At 39.5% G+C, this 17,376-nt stretch overlaps 1 protein-coding gene across 2 annotated transcripts; it reads left to right on the forward strand.

The window, feature by feature from the left end:
• The first annotated feature begins 249 nt into the window (after positions 1-249).
• Positions 250-8,689, forward strand: rnf114 (ring finger protein 114). Of its 2 annotated transcripts, none has more exons than XM_056733900.1 (6): positions 250-539; positions 876-963; positions 3,449-3,555; positions 4,064-4,178; positions 6,915-7,022; positions 8,317-8,689. In XM_056733900.1, the coding sequence occupies exons 1-6, from the start codon at positions 421-423 to the stop codon at positions 8,380-8,382; spliced, it is 603 nt and encodes a 200-aa protein (XP_056589878.1). In that variant the 5' UTR covers positions 250-420; the 3' UTR covers positions 8,383-8,689. The 2 variants fall into 2 exon arrangements, with proteins under 2 accessions (XP_056589878.1, XP_056589877.1); XM_056733899.1 differs by having other exon boundaries at positions 275-539; positions 813-963.
• Positions 8,690-17,376: the final 8,687 nt, after the last annotated feature.

Here is a 17,376-nt window from a genome sequence, read left to right on the forward strand (position 1 = left end):
GTCGTCGCCGCTTCGGCTTTATACCATGTCCCAGTGGTCTAAACGATGGTCATGTTTTAAAGACACGTCTGCCATGCTTCTGTCAGGTACATATAGCTCACCACAGACTGATCTCGCCGAGTGACTCGTGCACTCCTTCCGAAACCTTTCGATCGAAGAACCGACTCAACGGAACGTGAATCAAATAGCCAGAAAGCGCTCAAAACACTGCTCGAAAATACTAAGCACGCCACAGACGTGTTTTACTGTTGTTCCCATTGTGTGCATTAGAGAAATCTTCCAGTGTTTTGTCGGCCAAGACCGATTCACGCGTGCAGAGTTGTCTCTGGCTCCTCCCATCATCGGCTCGAGAACCGCACACAGTGTGAATCTCACCGGACGCCGGAGTTGTAGAGCGACACGGAACAGCGAGCAGCAGACATGGCGATGCTCAAAACAGCCCACCAGCGCGATGCAAACGACGCCGCAGACGGAAAATTCGTGTGCCCCGTGTGTTTGGAAATATTCATCCGTCCGATGACCACACAGTGCGGACACACGTGAGTATTGACAGTTGTCCGTGGACAAGCTCGCTTGAGCGTTTCGACGTTAATCGCGTTTAAATCAGGTCAGACAGACGCCAGGCTCGCTTAACATGTCATTTCGCGTCATTTCATGTCTGTGTGCTCGTTAGAAGCAAAGATCGAGAAACGCAACGGGCACAGGCGGGCTGCTTTCGGTTTTGTTTCTCGTGTAGAAAACTTTGCAGTGTGGCATTCTGGGAGTTGTAGTAGTTTCCACATGACACTTTTGCTTTCTCATCGCACTGTCAGATTCTGCCAGAGTTGTCTACAGGAGTGTTTACGGCCTCAGAAAGCAGTGTGTGCTGTCTGCAGATCAGATCTGAGCGACTGGACGAAGGCCGATGCTTTGGAAGAGCTCATTCACAGATCATCAGGAAGATGCAAAGGCTGTGGAAATGAGGCGAGTACACATCAGTCCCATAATACACGTGACATGCATGGAAAACTGATCTCCTTCCGTTCAAACCACCATGAATGTGTGTGTGCTGTTCCCCCTTCAGTAATTCCAGACTTTTGAAAACGATTAGACATGTGTTTATGTTTTTAAACCATTTGTTTCTTGCTAAAGGTCTGGCCTTGTTTGTTTGTTTGTCATCCCTTGTTTCTAACAAAAGTGATGGAGACGGGTGCGTTTATAAAAGCAATAATCCTGTGAAGCTTTGGTTTATAAGCACTAAGAGGGTTAATAACTTTGGCGGTGCCTAACAAGACATCTTAACTGTTATAAAATCACTGTAATTCTGGGCTTCTTGGGCCTTATTGCTTAATTATAGAACACGTGGCAAGATGTAAACACTGATCCACAAGCACTTCTGGTTTCAGTTTTATTTATTTCATATTTTTATTTTCAAATATCTTATCTCACAAAAATAATACATTCTTAAAGAAAGTAAGACATGTTCTGTTTGAATGTTTATGTAGTGTTGAAATCCCAATCATGTAGTTCTCCAGGACCAGTGCTGTTTATGTGTTCAGAAGCGCTCTGTAAATGTCTTAGAGATGACGTATTTTTCTACGCAAACCCCTGAAGTGGTTCCATCGCTCCAAAGTCTGTGGGTATTTTGAATGGGTTTTGTTAAATCAATCAAAAAAATGCTCTATTGGAAACAAAATCTCTAAATATTTTCACGTTTAATCTATGACATAAAACGCACCAGTTATAACCCGCTTGCGGTTTTCTAAAGCCGTACGAGATGGTGGTCTAGTGGGTTAAACCACTGAACTGGTAAATCAAAGGTTGCTGGTTTGATCCCAGCAGCCACCACCAGTGTGTCCTTGAGCAAGACACTTTACTCCATGTTGCTCCAGGGGGATTGTCCCTGTAATAAGTGCACTGTAAGTCACTTTGGATAAAAGCGTCTGCCAAATGACTAAATGTAAATGTACTGTGTCTTAAAAATGGCGGTTGCTAAAAGCGACTGCTTTCTTTGGCCGGGACGTCATCATCGCTTGTATACATTTCACAAATAATGTGACATGGGCACAAATCTCCCAAAAATCATTGTTGGGGATTCATTCACTGCCAGGGAGCACGTTTTTAATAAAGTTTGAAGAAGTTGTTGGAGGCTTGATGGTGGTGACGTTGATATCGAGCGACCATAGTGTAGTCTGTTTATAGTCTTGTTAGTGTTTGACTCTTCACTTCTGTGTTTGGTAGAGGTGTAATGATGCAAAGATTCTATAGTTGGGCGAAGGTCACAGGTCACGGTTCGGTTTGAATCTGTTTAATGTGTGGACAGTGTAAATGGCATGGCACCAGCAAGTTCAATTTTATTTCTATAGCGCTTTTCACAATTTTCATTGTTGCAAAGCGGCTTTAAAAACATCATTATAAAAAAGGGAAAGAGTAAAGCAGTGCTAGACAACTGACGGCTTTAACATTTTAAATAAGAGGATAGACTTTTAGAACGGAGTGCTTAAAGAAATGCATGTCTTGAGACGCCATATCTTACATATAAGTCCATAACGCTGCTACATTCGCAGCACAAAGTATGAGAAACAAAGTGCGGATTACAAAGACATGGAATATAAAAAGAGCGTGTGGCAGATGAGGAGATGAGTTCAGGATAGTATGGAGTAATTTTCTAGCCATGGTGCCAAACAAAAGAAGACCATACCTCAACATTTCAAATCTGGGAGACCTGCGGGTTTTGGGGTTCCCGGGGCCGTTGGTTAATTCCCGATTGACATGAGAAACTGACATACTGGAGTTTCAACAGAGAAATAACAAAACGAAATGATGGCTGCAGATGAGTGTGAAAAATGGGCGTGTTGACAGGAATGAAAGAAACTGCATGAGAATGAGGACATGTTACCTAAAGTGAGGTACTGCCACTGGAGAGAAGCAGAGGAAGAGCGAACACAAGCTCAGACTCCTGCATTATTGTTTTGTCATTTGTTCTCAACGGATTCATTAAGCTGGCTGTCTGTAAGAATGGCCTCTTTGTCGCCATCTCAGTTTGTAATCGCTACTGCAGTTGATGTGTGGAAGTAATTTACGTGTGTTGTGATTGGGCACTGCTCAACTGCGCCAATGTATTTGTGGTATTTAGGCTTCAAAAATAGCAAATATTGTTTAAATCTGTAAAGATGATCTTAATAGACAAAACATGAAAACATCATGAACATTCACACAGAGCTTATTTATGGCGATCTTCCTAAAATCTGTGGGATAATTGCAAAAGCTTTCAGTCGAGAGAACCGGCTGGGTTAACCTACAAAAATACTTCATCTCTGAGGCGCTTCAGTCCCTTTTTCCTCAGGATTTTCTACTTAGTTTTTACAAAGTCATCATTGGTTGTTTATCACAGATGTCGTAACTAAGTGTGCATCTGTGAATGAAAACTCAATTGATGAAAGGTTTTGATCATTCCTCTCTTGAGCAGGTACCTTTGTCCCAGATGAGATCCCACACAGAAACTTGCTCCAAATATCAAGACTATGTCAAAGAGGGTATGAAGTCCATATCACAGAAACAGCCTTCCATTGTCAGGTATTACACATGTTAAATTCATTCATGACATCAGAGGCGGTTCTAAGGTGAGGTGATATACAGGGCTTAGCCCGGAGACATCTGTTTATGAGTTATACCTTTCTCCTCTTAAAATGTTGGATTTGTAACCCAGAAGTGAAGATGTGAAGGCTCCGGGAAAGGATAAATGGATTTTAAGCACATAGATGCTTGAAAAAAAGGAGCGTGTCGAACATGCGCCCCACGATAGCGCTGCTTCCTATTTGACGGACTTGCAGCACATCTTCATTAGTCTGCGCAAAAGATCTGATGTGAACGCCCCAAAGGGATTCATACAGGGCATGGAAATAAAAAACATTTGGGGCTTTACTGAAAACATTCGGGGCTTCATCACCCTTAGCGCCGCTCCTGTATGAGATCACATGTATACTCTATATATATCTCTATATATATATATATTAGTACCATGTATTGTTCTTTACAACATGTGTATATGTGGAGATGTTTCTTGATTCTTCTGTTCCTGTAGTTCAGTGCCGAACCGCTTCACGTTCACCTGTCCCTACTGTGACCTCCCCAACTTTGATCAGGATGGTCTGTTGGAACACTGCACGTCACGGCACACACATGACCCACGTCCAGTGGTGAGACAGCGTGTCACTCCTGTCTAATGCAGCACTCTTGTGTGTCTGTCTTCTCACTTTTAGTCTTTAAGCTTACATATGCAGTCATGCTTTTAGATGAACATTCAGTTTCTCTTCATTCACATTCATTTTTTCTGTCTTTTAACAAAAGTTGGTTCTCAACAAAATGTAACAAAATAGTTTTTCTTTATTCAAATAAAAGCACTCAGTTACCTTTCCTAAGCTTGTAAACAGGTTTAGATTTGACACAAAATAACCACGCAGCTGATTTTTTTAGAGCTAAACCGCTTCACTGTTCATATCACTAAGCTAACTATTAAGTTATGAAACACACACATTTGGTTGTGTCTCTTAGATCAATTCACAGCTGTTACAGTAGGTGGCGATATACACATGAATTAATCGGTTGCCCCTCAAATAAACACAAAGAGTGGGAGAGATAACTTGTAAACAGCTGTAAACAAGTGCATGCATAAAAACCAATGGAGAGTGAGGCAGTGCAAGGGAATTAACACATTCTCTCTGCGTCCTTTTACAGTCTCTCAACTCAACTTTATTTATATAGCGCTTTTTACAATTTTCATTGTTACAAAGCAGCTGTACATGAGACGCATTGAATACAAGTATGAATTCTAAAGCAGCCCCCCCGGCCAGGCAGAGTGCAAAACAATATGCAAACGGTGGTGAGGAACCCAAAACTCCCATCGAGGAAAAAAAACCTCAGGGGAACCCAGGCCCAACCAGGGGATTCCAGTTCCCCTCCGGCAAAAGCTGCTGCCTCTGCACAAGCTCAACAGTGCTTGCAAAACAAGGCTTAATAAAAATATAAAAATTAAGGATTTAAGATTATCATTAACAATCATTAAGCATTTGAAATGTTGTAGGAAAAACAAAGTTGTCGCGTCCTTTATCCAGCTCTATCCTCTTAGCTCTTTTCAGGTCACCGCTTCCCATTCTCAGCTCTGCCATCAGGTCTGGGCATGAACTGCATCCTGCGGTAACCTTGGAACAAAGAGACAAGACTGGCTGAGAGTAGAGTACTGTTCTGCACTCTTTGATGCAACAAGTACATCATTTGTTGTTGGATGTGTTACTGGTTCCGGTTGATCTAAATAATGCAGCCTAAATCCTCTGAGGATTAATATTATGGAGGTGTAGTGTATGCAAGATTAAAAAGATGAGTCTTTAGTCTAGATTTAAACTGACAGTGTGTGTCTGCTTCCCGGACCGTGCAGGGAAGAATATTCCAAAGTTTAGGCGCTAGATAAGAAAAGGATCTACCACTTGCACTTGATTTTGAAATTCTAGGTATTACCAACTGACAGGACGCCTGAGAGCGTAATGTACGTGTAGGACTGTAATACAATAGAAGTTCATTCAAATACTGCGGCGCTAGACCATGTAGGGCTTTATAGGTAATAAGCAAGATCTTAAAGTTAATGCGATGCTTTATAGGTAACCAGTGCAAGGTTGACAGAACCGGGGTTATATGCTCATACTTTTTTGTACGTGTAAGAACTCGAGCTGCCGCATTTTGAACCAGTTGCAGTTTTTGTAATAGGCCCGCAGGGCAACCACCTAGAAGTGCATTACAGTCTCTGTCTCGTTTATTCACACACAAGTCACAGGCCATCTAATTATTTCTTACTAATAACTTCACTGAAGCAGCACAGCACATATTTAATAGATGTGACGATTTGGCATCAGTAACGGAGTTTTGTTGAACTGTATGTGGACTTGAATTTGTGGCAGAAGAAAGTATTTCCTCAGTTCTTTTAAAAAACGGAGGGTTTTAAATACACTCTGATGTTGTTTCTGATTTGTCTATCTACACACTTGTGGTATCCAATTGTTGTATAAATGCAATATTGCTCTCGTAGTCGTAAGATCAGCGACTTTAATCGTCTCCTGTACTCGGGATACCAACCAGTTCCTCGCAGTACTGATAACTTTACTGGGTGAACTCTTTTGTTTTACTGTAGCATTTCCAAACCAGCATATGATACAAAAGGTCATTATACTTTCAATAAATGAGATGTAGAACGCTTTTTTTACATTAAAAGAATTCCTTAGGTAGGGGAATCATTACTGACCCTTTTTGTTGACGGCATCAGTCCCACCTCATTTTATAATCTAAAACCACTCCAAGCGATTTGTACTCCTCAACTCTTTGTATCTGCTCCACTTTAAAGGTGGTCAAACTCATCGAGGGCTCTTTCCTGAAATCAATACACATTTCTTTAGTTTTAAAAACATTTCAATTAAGATTTGATACGTCACACCAAGCAATAAATTCATCTAATACGGGTCTATGGCTGTCTTCAAGGAGACTAACCAATGCAGTGTTATCTGCAAATATAGTCAGATATCTCCCAGGACAAGTAGTCCTACAATTATTTGTGTAAAATATAAAGCGTAAGGGTGAGAGGACACAACCTTTTGGAGAACCATCATTCGTCATTTGTTTATCAGACAATGAGGTACTAAAACACATCAACAAATCCAATGTAAATATCAGTTCAACAGGTCATTTCAGAATCTAGATGGCTTATACAGACGTTACCCTGAATGCAGAGTATTTGTTTAAAAACGTGTCAGGAATTAAACTATGACAACTTTGTTGGATAAATGAGATGATGCATAAAAACAGCATTCATGGGTCATTATAAATGAATAATTTACCAATAACGAGCAGTTATCACAATATTTCTATGCTGCTGTTGTCGTCTGTCACAGGTGTGTCCAATTTGTGCCTCCATGCCCTGGGGTGACCCCAATTACAGGAGCACCGACTTCTTTCAGCACATCAGAATAAGACATGCTTTCTCTTACGATACTTTTGTGGTGAGTCCATTTTCATAATCCGGATTTCAAGGCTTATACTTTTTTCTTTGCTAGGACATGCTGTTTGTTCCTGTAAATTCTAGTTGTGCCTTTACATGAATGTGATTTTCTGAGCTTTCTTTTCTCCATATAATGTCAGGAAGTGAGGGCTGTGAAAGCACCCCACTAGTGTGTTGATCCGTTGAAAACTAAATGGTTAAACTTTGAAGATATTGTGTCTTTTTGAATGAACTCTTATTGAATATCAATGTAATTCCATGACCGTACCACACACAGGAAACAAACAAGTGATATTTCTTGCTGTTGTGAGAAGGCCAGGTATGAACTGGGCATCAGGACTACTGTGACATTCCCAGTAGGCCGGTGTATTTGTCCCAATCATATTAATGTAAACATTCAAGTGTCTCTGGACTCATAGAGCTGAAGCGAGTTGATGAGCGTGTCACAATGTGTGTATCTATAGCCAACACAGTCTCACGGGACTATGTCACCAAATGTAATCTATTGCTGCTTGTTCATAGACACGTATTTCCCCTTTTTTTCAATAGAAGATATCTTAATGCGCGGTGTCTTTCGTAGGCTACCCATTTAACGTGGTGGCCCATTGGTGTAAATTTCTATGATCTCATTGGTTTGTTTTATTATGATTTGATTTTGTCCCTGTGTCGCTGGGTTTATGGGCTGGGTTAGGTCAGTCATTGCTTTGCCAACTTGTGAAATGTGTGCGTTTTATGCCATGTTCACAATGCATGTATATGTCCCTGATTTTCAATCGCTGACAGGTTCTGAGAAATCGCAGACAAATTTCAGAAATCGGGGTAAATCTGTGCTCGTTCACCCAAGTGACAATCACGCATTGTGAAGGATCAAAGATGTGATCTGGGAGAGTGAATGTCGGTGAAATATTTGGCATGCTAAATACATTTTGTCATTTCACCGTTTTATTTTGTGACCTTGTGAACCTAAATAGACCAAAGTGTTGTTGTTATTTTTGTGTGTTTGCACAACTGGAATGGGTCAGCTTCGATGAAGTCAAGGGCCGATTTTCTGTCCTAGTCCGGCCCTGATCTCAGCCGTTGATTGATCTTATGATGTGTTTTTGTATACAATGTTGATTTTTGTTTGATGATTAAAGGCTCAATGAAAGCAGGTCAGATCAGTGACTGTGATGACTGTGTTATCAGTGCTGGTTCAGCAAGTCACCTGAAAGCCTTCACTAGTGTCTGGGAGGCAAAGGTGCTGTTTTCTTTGCCTCAGATCTTTTTTGTGAAATGCATCTTTGATTTGTTTTCAGGATTACGCTACAGATGAACAAACCATGATCCAGGAAGCTCTACAGCGCTCTCTTAAGGATAACTGATGTTACGGGACGTAAATCACAAGCTAAAAACACACACACACACATCTATAATCTGTTTTTTAGAGGTTGAGGGCTATTTTGCTGCAAAACTATTTTTTATCAGACATGTATAGTACATTCAGCAGAAGTTGGCCATTTTGTGTCTGAATTTTCCAAAACACTCCAAATCATATGTCTCATATATTATAGCAACTGTCATTTATGTAAGCTAGAGTTGATATTTCATGAGAAATGTGTACATAATAAACGTTAACGTGTGTAACGCTGCAGCCCGGTATATAAAATATTCCTGTTGTTATTATTATAATGCTTCATGTTTTTCTTTGGTGACAGTTAAAATTAGAGGAATGTGTTTCTTCATTTGTCTAGTTAATTTCTGAGTGATGTAATGAAATAAGTGTGAATGTGTTTGATGCAGCAGGGGGGAATATTGTGTCGTTAGTCTATCACAACTATCCAGAGCTTTGCCCACCCTGCCTCCACCCATGTGACTACCGAGACGCACCTTGCTCTTTTAAAAAATCATGTGGCTCACCTGGTGTCACCTTGTAAATACATTAAGCCATACATCTCTCTATACGCAAGGTTCCTTTTAACATGAGTGTGGACATGCAAAAGCTATAAATAAATAGGCAGGCGCCAACCCATTTAAAATCTTTAAATAAAACAATAGAATATTGAAATTAATCCTCAGGAATCAAGCAGACAGGAAGCCAGTTTAGTGAAGCTTAGACTGGGGTAAAGTGCTCATACTTTTTAGTCCCATTTAAGAGCCGAGCTGCTGCATTTTGGACTCACTGTAAGCGTTGAAGAGATGACTGATCCAAACCAACATACAAACAGTTACAGTAGTCTAGTCTAGATGTATTAAAAGCATGAATTACAATTTCAAACTCCTTACGTGGGAGATAGGGCTTGACTTTATCCAACAGTCTTGGTTGAAAGAAACTGTCTTTTTACAACAGAACTAATCTGTTTTTCAAATTTAAAAGCAGTGTCAGAAATCACACGGAGGTTCTAGTTAATGGACGGACATTCAAACCCAAATAACCCAAGTCCATCTGCACCAGGGGTGTCCAAAGTCAGTCCCGGAGGGCCGGTGTCCTGCAAAGTTTAGCTTCAACCCTAATCAAACACACCTGAACAGCTAATCATGGTCTCACAAAGCAGACTAGAAACTTCCAAACAGGTGTGTTGAGGCAAGTTGAAGCTAAACTCTGCAGGACTGTGGCCATTCAGGACCAACATTGGACACCCCTGATCTACACAAACACTTAAATCCCCAGGACGACCAAACACAACAATCTCAGTCTTATTTTCATTAAGACAAAGAAAGTTCTGATCCAGCCATATTTTTAAATCTCTCAGACAATCAAGTGATGACAGAAATTATGCTTTATCATTTGTTTTGACAGGCAAATATATTTGTACATCATCTACATAACAGTGGAAGGAGATATTGTGCTCTCCAAAAATATACCCCAAGGGCAGCATATTAATAAAAAACAATAAAGGGCCCAAAATTGACCCTTGTGGCATGCCACAGAGTAGCGGGGCAGCAAATAATGAAAGTTCACTTAGGTTAACAGAAAAACTTCTGTCTATCAAATATGATTGAATGCATTTAATGTCCTTAATGGTGACATTCTGTTTAAGTCTAGATATAAGAATAGAGTGGTTTACCGCATCAAAGGCTACAGTCAAATCCAAAAGGACTAAAACCTGACTGAATTTTTTCTCTAAATTCATCTAGAAATGATTGAATTTGATTATAAACAACTCTTTCCGAGACTTTTGATAAAAAGGGGAGGTGTAAATACACTTAATATAGGTCTTAAATTAGACAAAATGGAAGAATTTAAGTTATTCATTTTTGGAAGCGGTTGCACAATGGTATGTTTAAACACATGTGGTATACACCCTGAGCACAGCAATATATTAACCAAAGATACAACGCCTGACCCAACAGTGTCAAAGACATCTTTAGCCAAGTGTGCAGGAATACTGTCAAGGGGGCAGTTTGCAAGACGTAGCTGTTTAACTTTGTCAGAGAGATAGGAGAATGTGACCTGCTCAAAGCCCTGCAATGGGTTGGCACTCCATCCAGGGTGTATCCTGCCTTGATGCCCGATGACTCCTGAGATAGGCGCAGGCTCCCCGTGACCCGAGGTAGTTCGGATAAGCGGTAGAAAATGGATGGATGGAGGGACCTGCTCAAACTTCTGAAAGACAGCTGAGCAAAAGGATAAATCACTGATAACTGTGCTGGGTGGAAAACTGAGACGAGCAATTTTGTCCACAAAATATATCAGAAAGTTTTCACACAATATTTAAGCTGGCACAATACAATCTGAATCACGTGGGTTAACAAGAGAGTTAAAAACATTAAAAAGAACCTGAGGCCGCTGGCTGTTACTGGACAGGTCCCAAAAAAATTGTTTTGGCAGATTTAACTGCTCTGTATTTACATAAATTGTCCTGAATCATTTCAAACGAGATTAGTAGTTTATCCCTTTTCCACTTTCTCTCAGCTACTCTGCAGCCACATCTGTGGGAGCGGGCAGTCTCATTCAACCAGGGTTCTGGCTGAACTTTAGGATGTTTTCCTCAACAGAGCAACAGTCCAAAACTCAGTACAAGTTCAGTCAAATTAGGCCGTGAATTCTTCTACACTGAGATCACAGTCATCAAGATTCGCCAACCGCTCTGCAGCATTTAAAGAACTTGAACATCAACATACCTAATGCAAAGTCAGAAGACACATATCCAGAATTTTGACCAGTATCCGTACTATAGGAATGTGCACTTTTTAAATTGTTATATGTTAGATAGAATGTAGTTTAATTGAATGGAGGCCTCATGTAAACCTCGAAGTTGTATAAGTAAAAGAAAACGTTTTTTGGTGCCCCAAATGTATGCAGATGTTTCCTTTGTTCATTTATTTATATATATAGAAATATCCCCCCTCCACCCACCTGGAACATCAGTGCTGGAGTCAATAAAGCACCACGTATCCAGTCATTCTATAGTTCAGAAGTTTCTCTGTTTGCATGAAAGCGTGTCCAAACACTACAGTAGATTATGACTTCATCTGACTGCCCTTCAGCACTCTTGTTACGTGTCTGATGCTGAGACGACATCCTGAGAAATGACACCTCTAAAGAATAATTCTGAAAACACTCAAGAAGCCCGAAGAAACTCTACAGTAACATCAAGAACCTTCGAAATCTCAGAGGAACGATCAGGAGGTTCCTTACTGCATTTGAGGAAAGTAAGTGTAACTTCTTTTGAATTGCTTTTGTTTATGATGTGTGCACACAATCACGCTTTTGTTATTCGTGACGAGAGAAGTTCTGATGAAACTCTGCCTGGCAGGTCCAGGGGGACAGAAGTTGTTTCCATCGCCTCTTATGCACAATCATCCCCGGTAACTGAATTTCTTTAAGAATTCATATTTCTTTGTGTCCTTTGGCTTCTGGCAGCGCAGCAGAAGTTGTGTACGTTTGATCTAATGAATTTCTGTAGGGCTTCCAGACAGGAAGGAAACGATTCCCAGTTGTTTTAGAGGAAGAGAGATTCGACAGAACGATTCTTAACAGAAAGAAGCAAACACACTGAATGAAATTCATGTGCTGTTCTTCAATGAGATCATGTGGAATGCTGTGATGGGCTTTTACCATTGCTGAGCCACCTCATAAATATGTACAAATACACACATACAGTACAGTCACCAGACACTTTCTGAGGTACACCGTGAACTCATTGTGTTGTTCAAGAAACCAGTTTGAGATGATTTGAGCTTGTGACATGGTGCATTACCCTTCTGGAGGTAGCCATCAGAAGATGAGCCCACTGAGATCCTCACAAGTCTGGGGTAGGCCGTGGCATTAAAGTTCAGTGGGTACTAAAGAAAATCAACCCCTCACACACAAGCAGCAGACTGAACCCTTGCTGCAAGACAGGACGGATCCATTCATGTTGTTTTTGCCAAATTCTGACCCAAACATCTGAATGTCACAGCTGAAATCGAGACTCATCAGAACAGGCAACATTTTTACAATCTTCTGTTGTCCTTTCTTGTGTAAACAAGCTAATGAGCAGGTGTAACTGATAAAGTGGTAGGTGAGTGTGGTACAATTGGCACACTGAAAGTTGTGCTGACTGGCATAAAAAGCGAAATTTATGTCATGAAGACTTTGTGAGACTGGGTTAAACAATTGTGCTTTTTACAACAGCTGAGGTACATTTTTTTAGAACTAAAAATCAAACTGTAAAAATAGGGTGATGAAACAGAAAAATATATTGTTTACATTTTTATGTTCCAATTAAAACAATAAGGACAATTACGATATACTGTTTTCAACATAATGTAAACATTCAGAGAAAATATAACCCTAATGTCTTTAATATTGGCCATCCTGATATCAAACTCTGATGCTTTTAATCTAATGTGGTTATGAGACTTTAGACTTCTCAGTTGAAATCATCATTTTTTCTTGAAAATCAGAACAATATCAACTTTAATGTTTAATATCACAATATCATTGGTCTGTAGATTGAATCTGTTTGTACATGACATTAACAACATTTTTGAATGTTGGTCAATACAGCTCCAGCCCAGATCAAGAGCACCTGGAGCATCTGTTGAAGGTGTTGAGGGATCTTGATGACCACACACAGGTGTGCTGGAGCTGCAGTCAGCAGGACGAACAGGGCTGGAGATGTCTGGTTTGTTGTCCAAAGAACATTGAATGGGAAATAATGATCAAAGTCTTTAGTATGCTTTAGTACTCTCAATGTCCTGCACTTGGAATTTACGATTCCCATGTAAATAAACATAAAATGGCATGTTCAAATAATTGTTGGCTGTGTTATATCTTTCTTGAGTTTTAAGAAGAGCATGGGACCTGTTAGAGGTCATTCAGTTTAACAGGATCAACAACAATTTATTATAAAATCGTATAAAAATGATATTTATTCAACCTTCTGTGACATCATCGAAATCCCTCTGATGATCTCGTGGTCCTGTGCCAAAACGACTTTAGAGGTATTTCATCATTTTACCTTTTCAAGGTAAAATAAACCATGATTCTTTGATTTTATTAATAACTATAACCATAATAATTCAACGAATAATCATAATGAACAACTGCTAACCAGATATAGTGCTGGATAAGTACAAGAAAAGTACAGTCCACTCATTAGTTGTTGTTGTGTTATATTTAGGCCCAGGCCACAATAATACTGTCATTTTCTGACCCTTTCAACAGATGAGTAGATGAACAAATCTTCTGATTATATTAACATCATACATACACTCACTCCAACATACATTCTCCAAACATTTGACGCAAACCATTACTGTAGATGTGTGATGGTTTGGTGTCTGTCTGTCAGTCCTCGTGTGAAGTGAGCTGCAGTGATACCGTGTGGTAGATGAAGGTGCAGTTATTTACAGATCGTTTGTGTTTATGAGTCAGAACTTTACCGTAAGATATGATTCGTGTCGTTGTCAACATGGAGTTACACGTGCAGTGTCCACATGCATGTTGCTGGTGTGTAACCCACAGAATGAGCGCAAAAGACAAAAAAGCAGCTTGTTGTGCAGCATGTTGGAGAAGCATTATAGCAGTGAAAATACATACTTTGACTTTTGTCGGTGTTTGGGTTGTTAAATATCAACGTACAGATCATTTATTTGATTGATTCATTGACCCGAGGGAGATGTTCTACAGGTGCACGTAGGTTACGTCATACCTACACTATATGCACACTGTCGAATCGTATGAAGATGAACTCATTCTCATATTTATCGTCTGGTACACTTGAATGGGTAAATGAATTGATTATATTGAGCATTCACACACACGGTGTACTCAAAGCTTTGTTTGCATTACAAATGATCTGTTTAGGGCTCTTCCAGAAGCGACTGCTGCATGTCTGATGAACCAACAGGTGGCGCTGTTCTTGACCCTCTCGAAGCTTTGAATCTTATCTGGAGACATTGAGGGAAATCTCTGTGTTTGATATCCCATCACTGCTGTAAACACTCAATGCAGAACTATAAACTGAGCACAAGGGCAGACGCCACGGGAGCTCACACTGAGGGTTCTGAAAGAGGGATATTACTTCATTTCAGAATCGAATGTCCATTAACATTTCTATAATAGAACAGTGAAAAGTTTAGCTGTTCTTACATCACACTATTCATTGCTTTTGACTAAGGCTTATCTGTTTGAATGCTTTAGGGTTTTGATTTTTTCTGCTCAGTTCATTTCTGCTCATTTCTCACAGTAAATGTACTTGTTTAGATCTTCTTAACTTTTTATTAACATTTAGTCAATTCATAAGCTATATTTCAAAGATTTTGCAGTGTAGCCTAATGTACTTTACTGTACATCAACAGCAAAAATACTAAATTGAAACCTAATATTAAAACCTCTTTGACTATTTAAAAGTCCAATCTTCGAGCAGAGGGCTATAGGTGAGCAATTCCTGATTGTATTGTGCACTGAAAATGTTAAGTTAATTTATTTTGAAGTCTCTGCATTCTGCAGTTTAACAAATTCAATGAACTAAGGTGTTTATAGGCCCAAAATCCAAAATGTCCATCATGATTGCTTGAGTTTGGATGCATGATATGGATAAGTTTAACCTATACCGATATCCAATAATGAAGTCCTTCTAATGGTGGATTGCAATACAGATACCGATAACCAATAAGTTCATATTTTCTATATTGTAATTTTTATATTATCTGGACAAATCTAAGATTCATTGATGAATAAAAATGCATGCTCAACAAAAAGTGCATCCTCAAATGAGCGATGGTAGGGCCCTGTGAAATCCGTAAACATTTTTTCCCCAATTCTTTTTTTTCATTTTAATTTATCTGGATTCTGTGTTTTCAGTATTTTTTACTATCCAATTGTAATATTTTTCCTAAATGAAAAAATACTTCAGTATAGCCTATTATTCACTTATAAACTATATTATAAAGAGAAAAAATCCATAAAAATAGGGTATGTACATATGTTAATGTATCTTACAAGTACATTTTCTTTTTTTTAGGTCTAATTAAAATTAATCTAAAGTAAAGAATATACTAGTTAAAAAAACAGGGGCGAGGGAGGTTGGGGTATGGTGTGTTAAAATGTAGGTGTTTTTCAAGTTAACTGGACTTTTATTTGGATAGGTCGCCGCAAAGGCTGTTTGACTGTAGCTTTTTTGAAATAATGGGATATATCTCCCATTGGAAAGGAGAAACCACATAAAACATAGCTATAAATAAGAAAGTAAATGACGTTGTTTTTATTGCTCCTTTTGCAAAGTGAAATTTAATTGGAGACGTTAAGAGATGATTGCCTTTTTTCCATGTAGAGTTTACACACCACACACAGGGAATAGGGATGACTCCCGGATGAAACGCAGGGACAGTCTAATATTGATGCTATTCGGACGCTGAGAGCATCACGCGTGCATTACACTGAACCACGCCACTCTTTCACTGACAGACGCGCAAAACAAGCAGCAACATATTCATCACATCATCTGCATTGAATTCCGCTCGCTGCCATATTCAATACATATAACACAAAACAACAACCAAAATAATAATAATAATAATAATAGTGAAAATATAAATGTAGACACAGATAACATGACAAAAGTGTATATGCTACAACAGAAACACTATAACTCATTATTAAGTCATTTAAGGACAAGGGAATATTTAAATACAAGGATTTCCTTTCAATATTTCATCATAATACTTAATAAATCTTAGAGATTTTTTATTATTTACATTACGAAGAGATTTAAGACGTGAAGTTATTTCAATTCCAAAATGGGGATAGGATCAAATCCAACTTGTAAATTTTTGCTAATGAATGATGAATTTGACAATGTACTCTTGTGGTCTATTATTATAATAAAAATAGTGTCCTTTAAACTAAAATAATTGAAAACATTGCCAGAATCAAATATTTAATAACTAAGGTTCAGAATTGTCTAGATATGAGGCCAACATAAAATAGATGTGCCCATGTCTCCTGCTTGATTACAAAAGACACATGAGCTATCAATGTCCAAATATGTAGAAATATTAGAAGTAACAGAGTGGATTGTTTTTAATTTCCCAGGTAGAAGTCAGGCCATCTTTTAATCTATATCGTCTTCCAATGATCTCAAATTGAACTTTCCTCCATGCGTTCGCTGGCACCCAGAAACACTTCCAGACAGCGACTGATGAAATGAGCTCGACGCAGTTTTAAAGAGCGGGTGAATCCTGAATAATCCAACTTAGAAAGATTATAGAAAACCTTACCTTAAATAAAATAAACACAGATCCGGATGATTCCGTCAGTCCAGCCTGTTTGTTTCATGACTTGTTTAGCTTAAAATGGCCAACCAACCACCATGCACTGAACAAATCAGAGAAGCTGGTGTATTTCTGGCTCATTGATGACAATATCCAGTGCTGGACAGATAACCTGTGATGATGTGATTCACATGATATTCACTCGCTGCTGTGTATCTTCCGACGTTTGGGTCTGTGAAGGCCTCTCTCTTTCCTGTTTTGCTGATCCAGGTATATTCACGATTTTTTGTATCATAGCATGGGGAGTTCACTCGCCGGCAAAATTCCTCAACGTCATGAGAAACTGAAAGCCCTGGCGATGCCCACGCGGGACGGCAGGTTTGAAAAGAAACAGCCATCAGGCATCCCCGACTTCAAGTGCAAATCTTCACCCACTCGTCTTCCGCTGCTTAACTCTTGCCGACCAATTTCCAGCCGTTCCTGTTTGCCCGCCTGTGAGGGGGAAGCGGTCTTGACTTTGATTTCCGAATGGCTGAAAGCAAGCTCCTATCCCCCCGCCGTCTGATTTTTCCTGGTTCACGCTCATTTCCACACTCCCTGTGACAAAGACCCGACGCACACCTCCGTTTGGAACATGTCCCCTCCAATCCTCAACGACTGTCAGGACTTCTCCT

The sequence above is a fragment of the Triplophysa dalaica genome, chromosome 20 (assembly GCF_015846415.1).
Source record: "Triplophysa dalaica isolate WHDGS20190420 chromosome 20, ASM1584641v1, whole genome shotgun sequence".
NCBI classification, from domain to species: Eukaryota; Metazoa; Chordata; class Actinopteri; order Cypriniformes; family Nemacheilidae; genus Triplophysa; species Triplophysa dalaica.

Bases quoted from the DNA above. Each gene is read 5' to 3' on its own strand.
- rnf114 (XM_056733899.1), top strand. From the start codon at position 421: ATGGCGATGCTCAAAACAGCCCACCAGCGCGATGCAAACGACGCCGCA. The intron at 964-3,448 runs GCGAGTACACAT...TCTCTTGAGCAG, and splicing joins GCAAAGGCTGTGGAAATGAG to GTACCTTTGTCCCAGATGAG. The intron at 4,179-6,914 runs GTGAGACAGCGT...CGTCTGTCACAG, and splicing joins CACATGACCCACGTCCAGTG to GTGTGTCCAATTTGTGCCTC.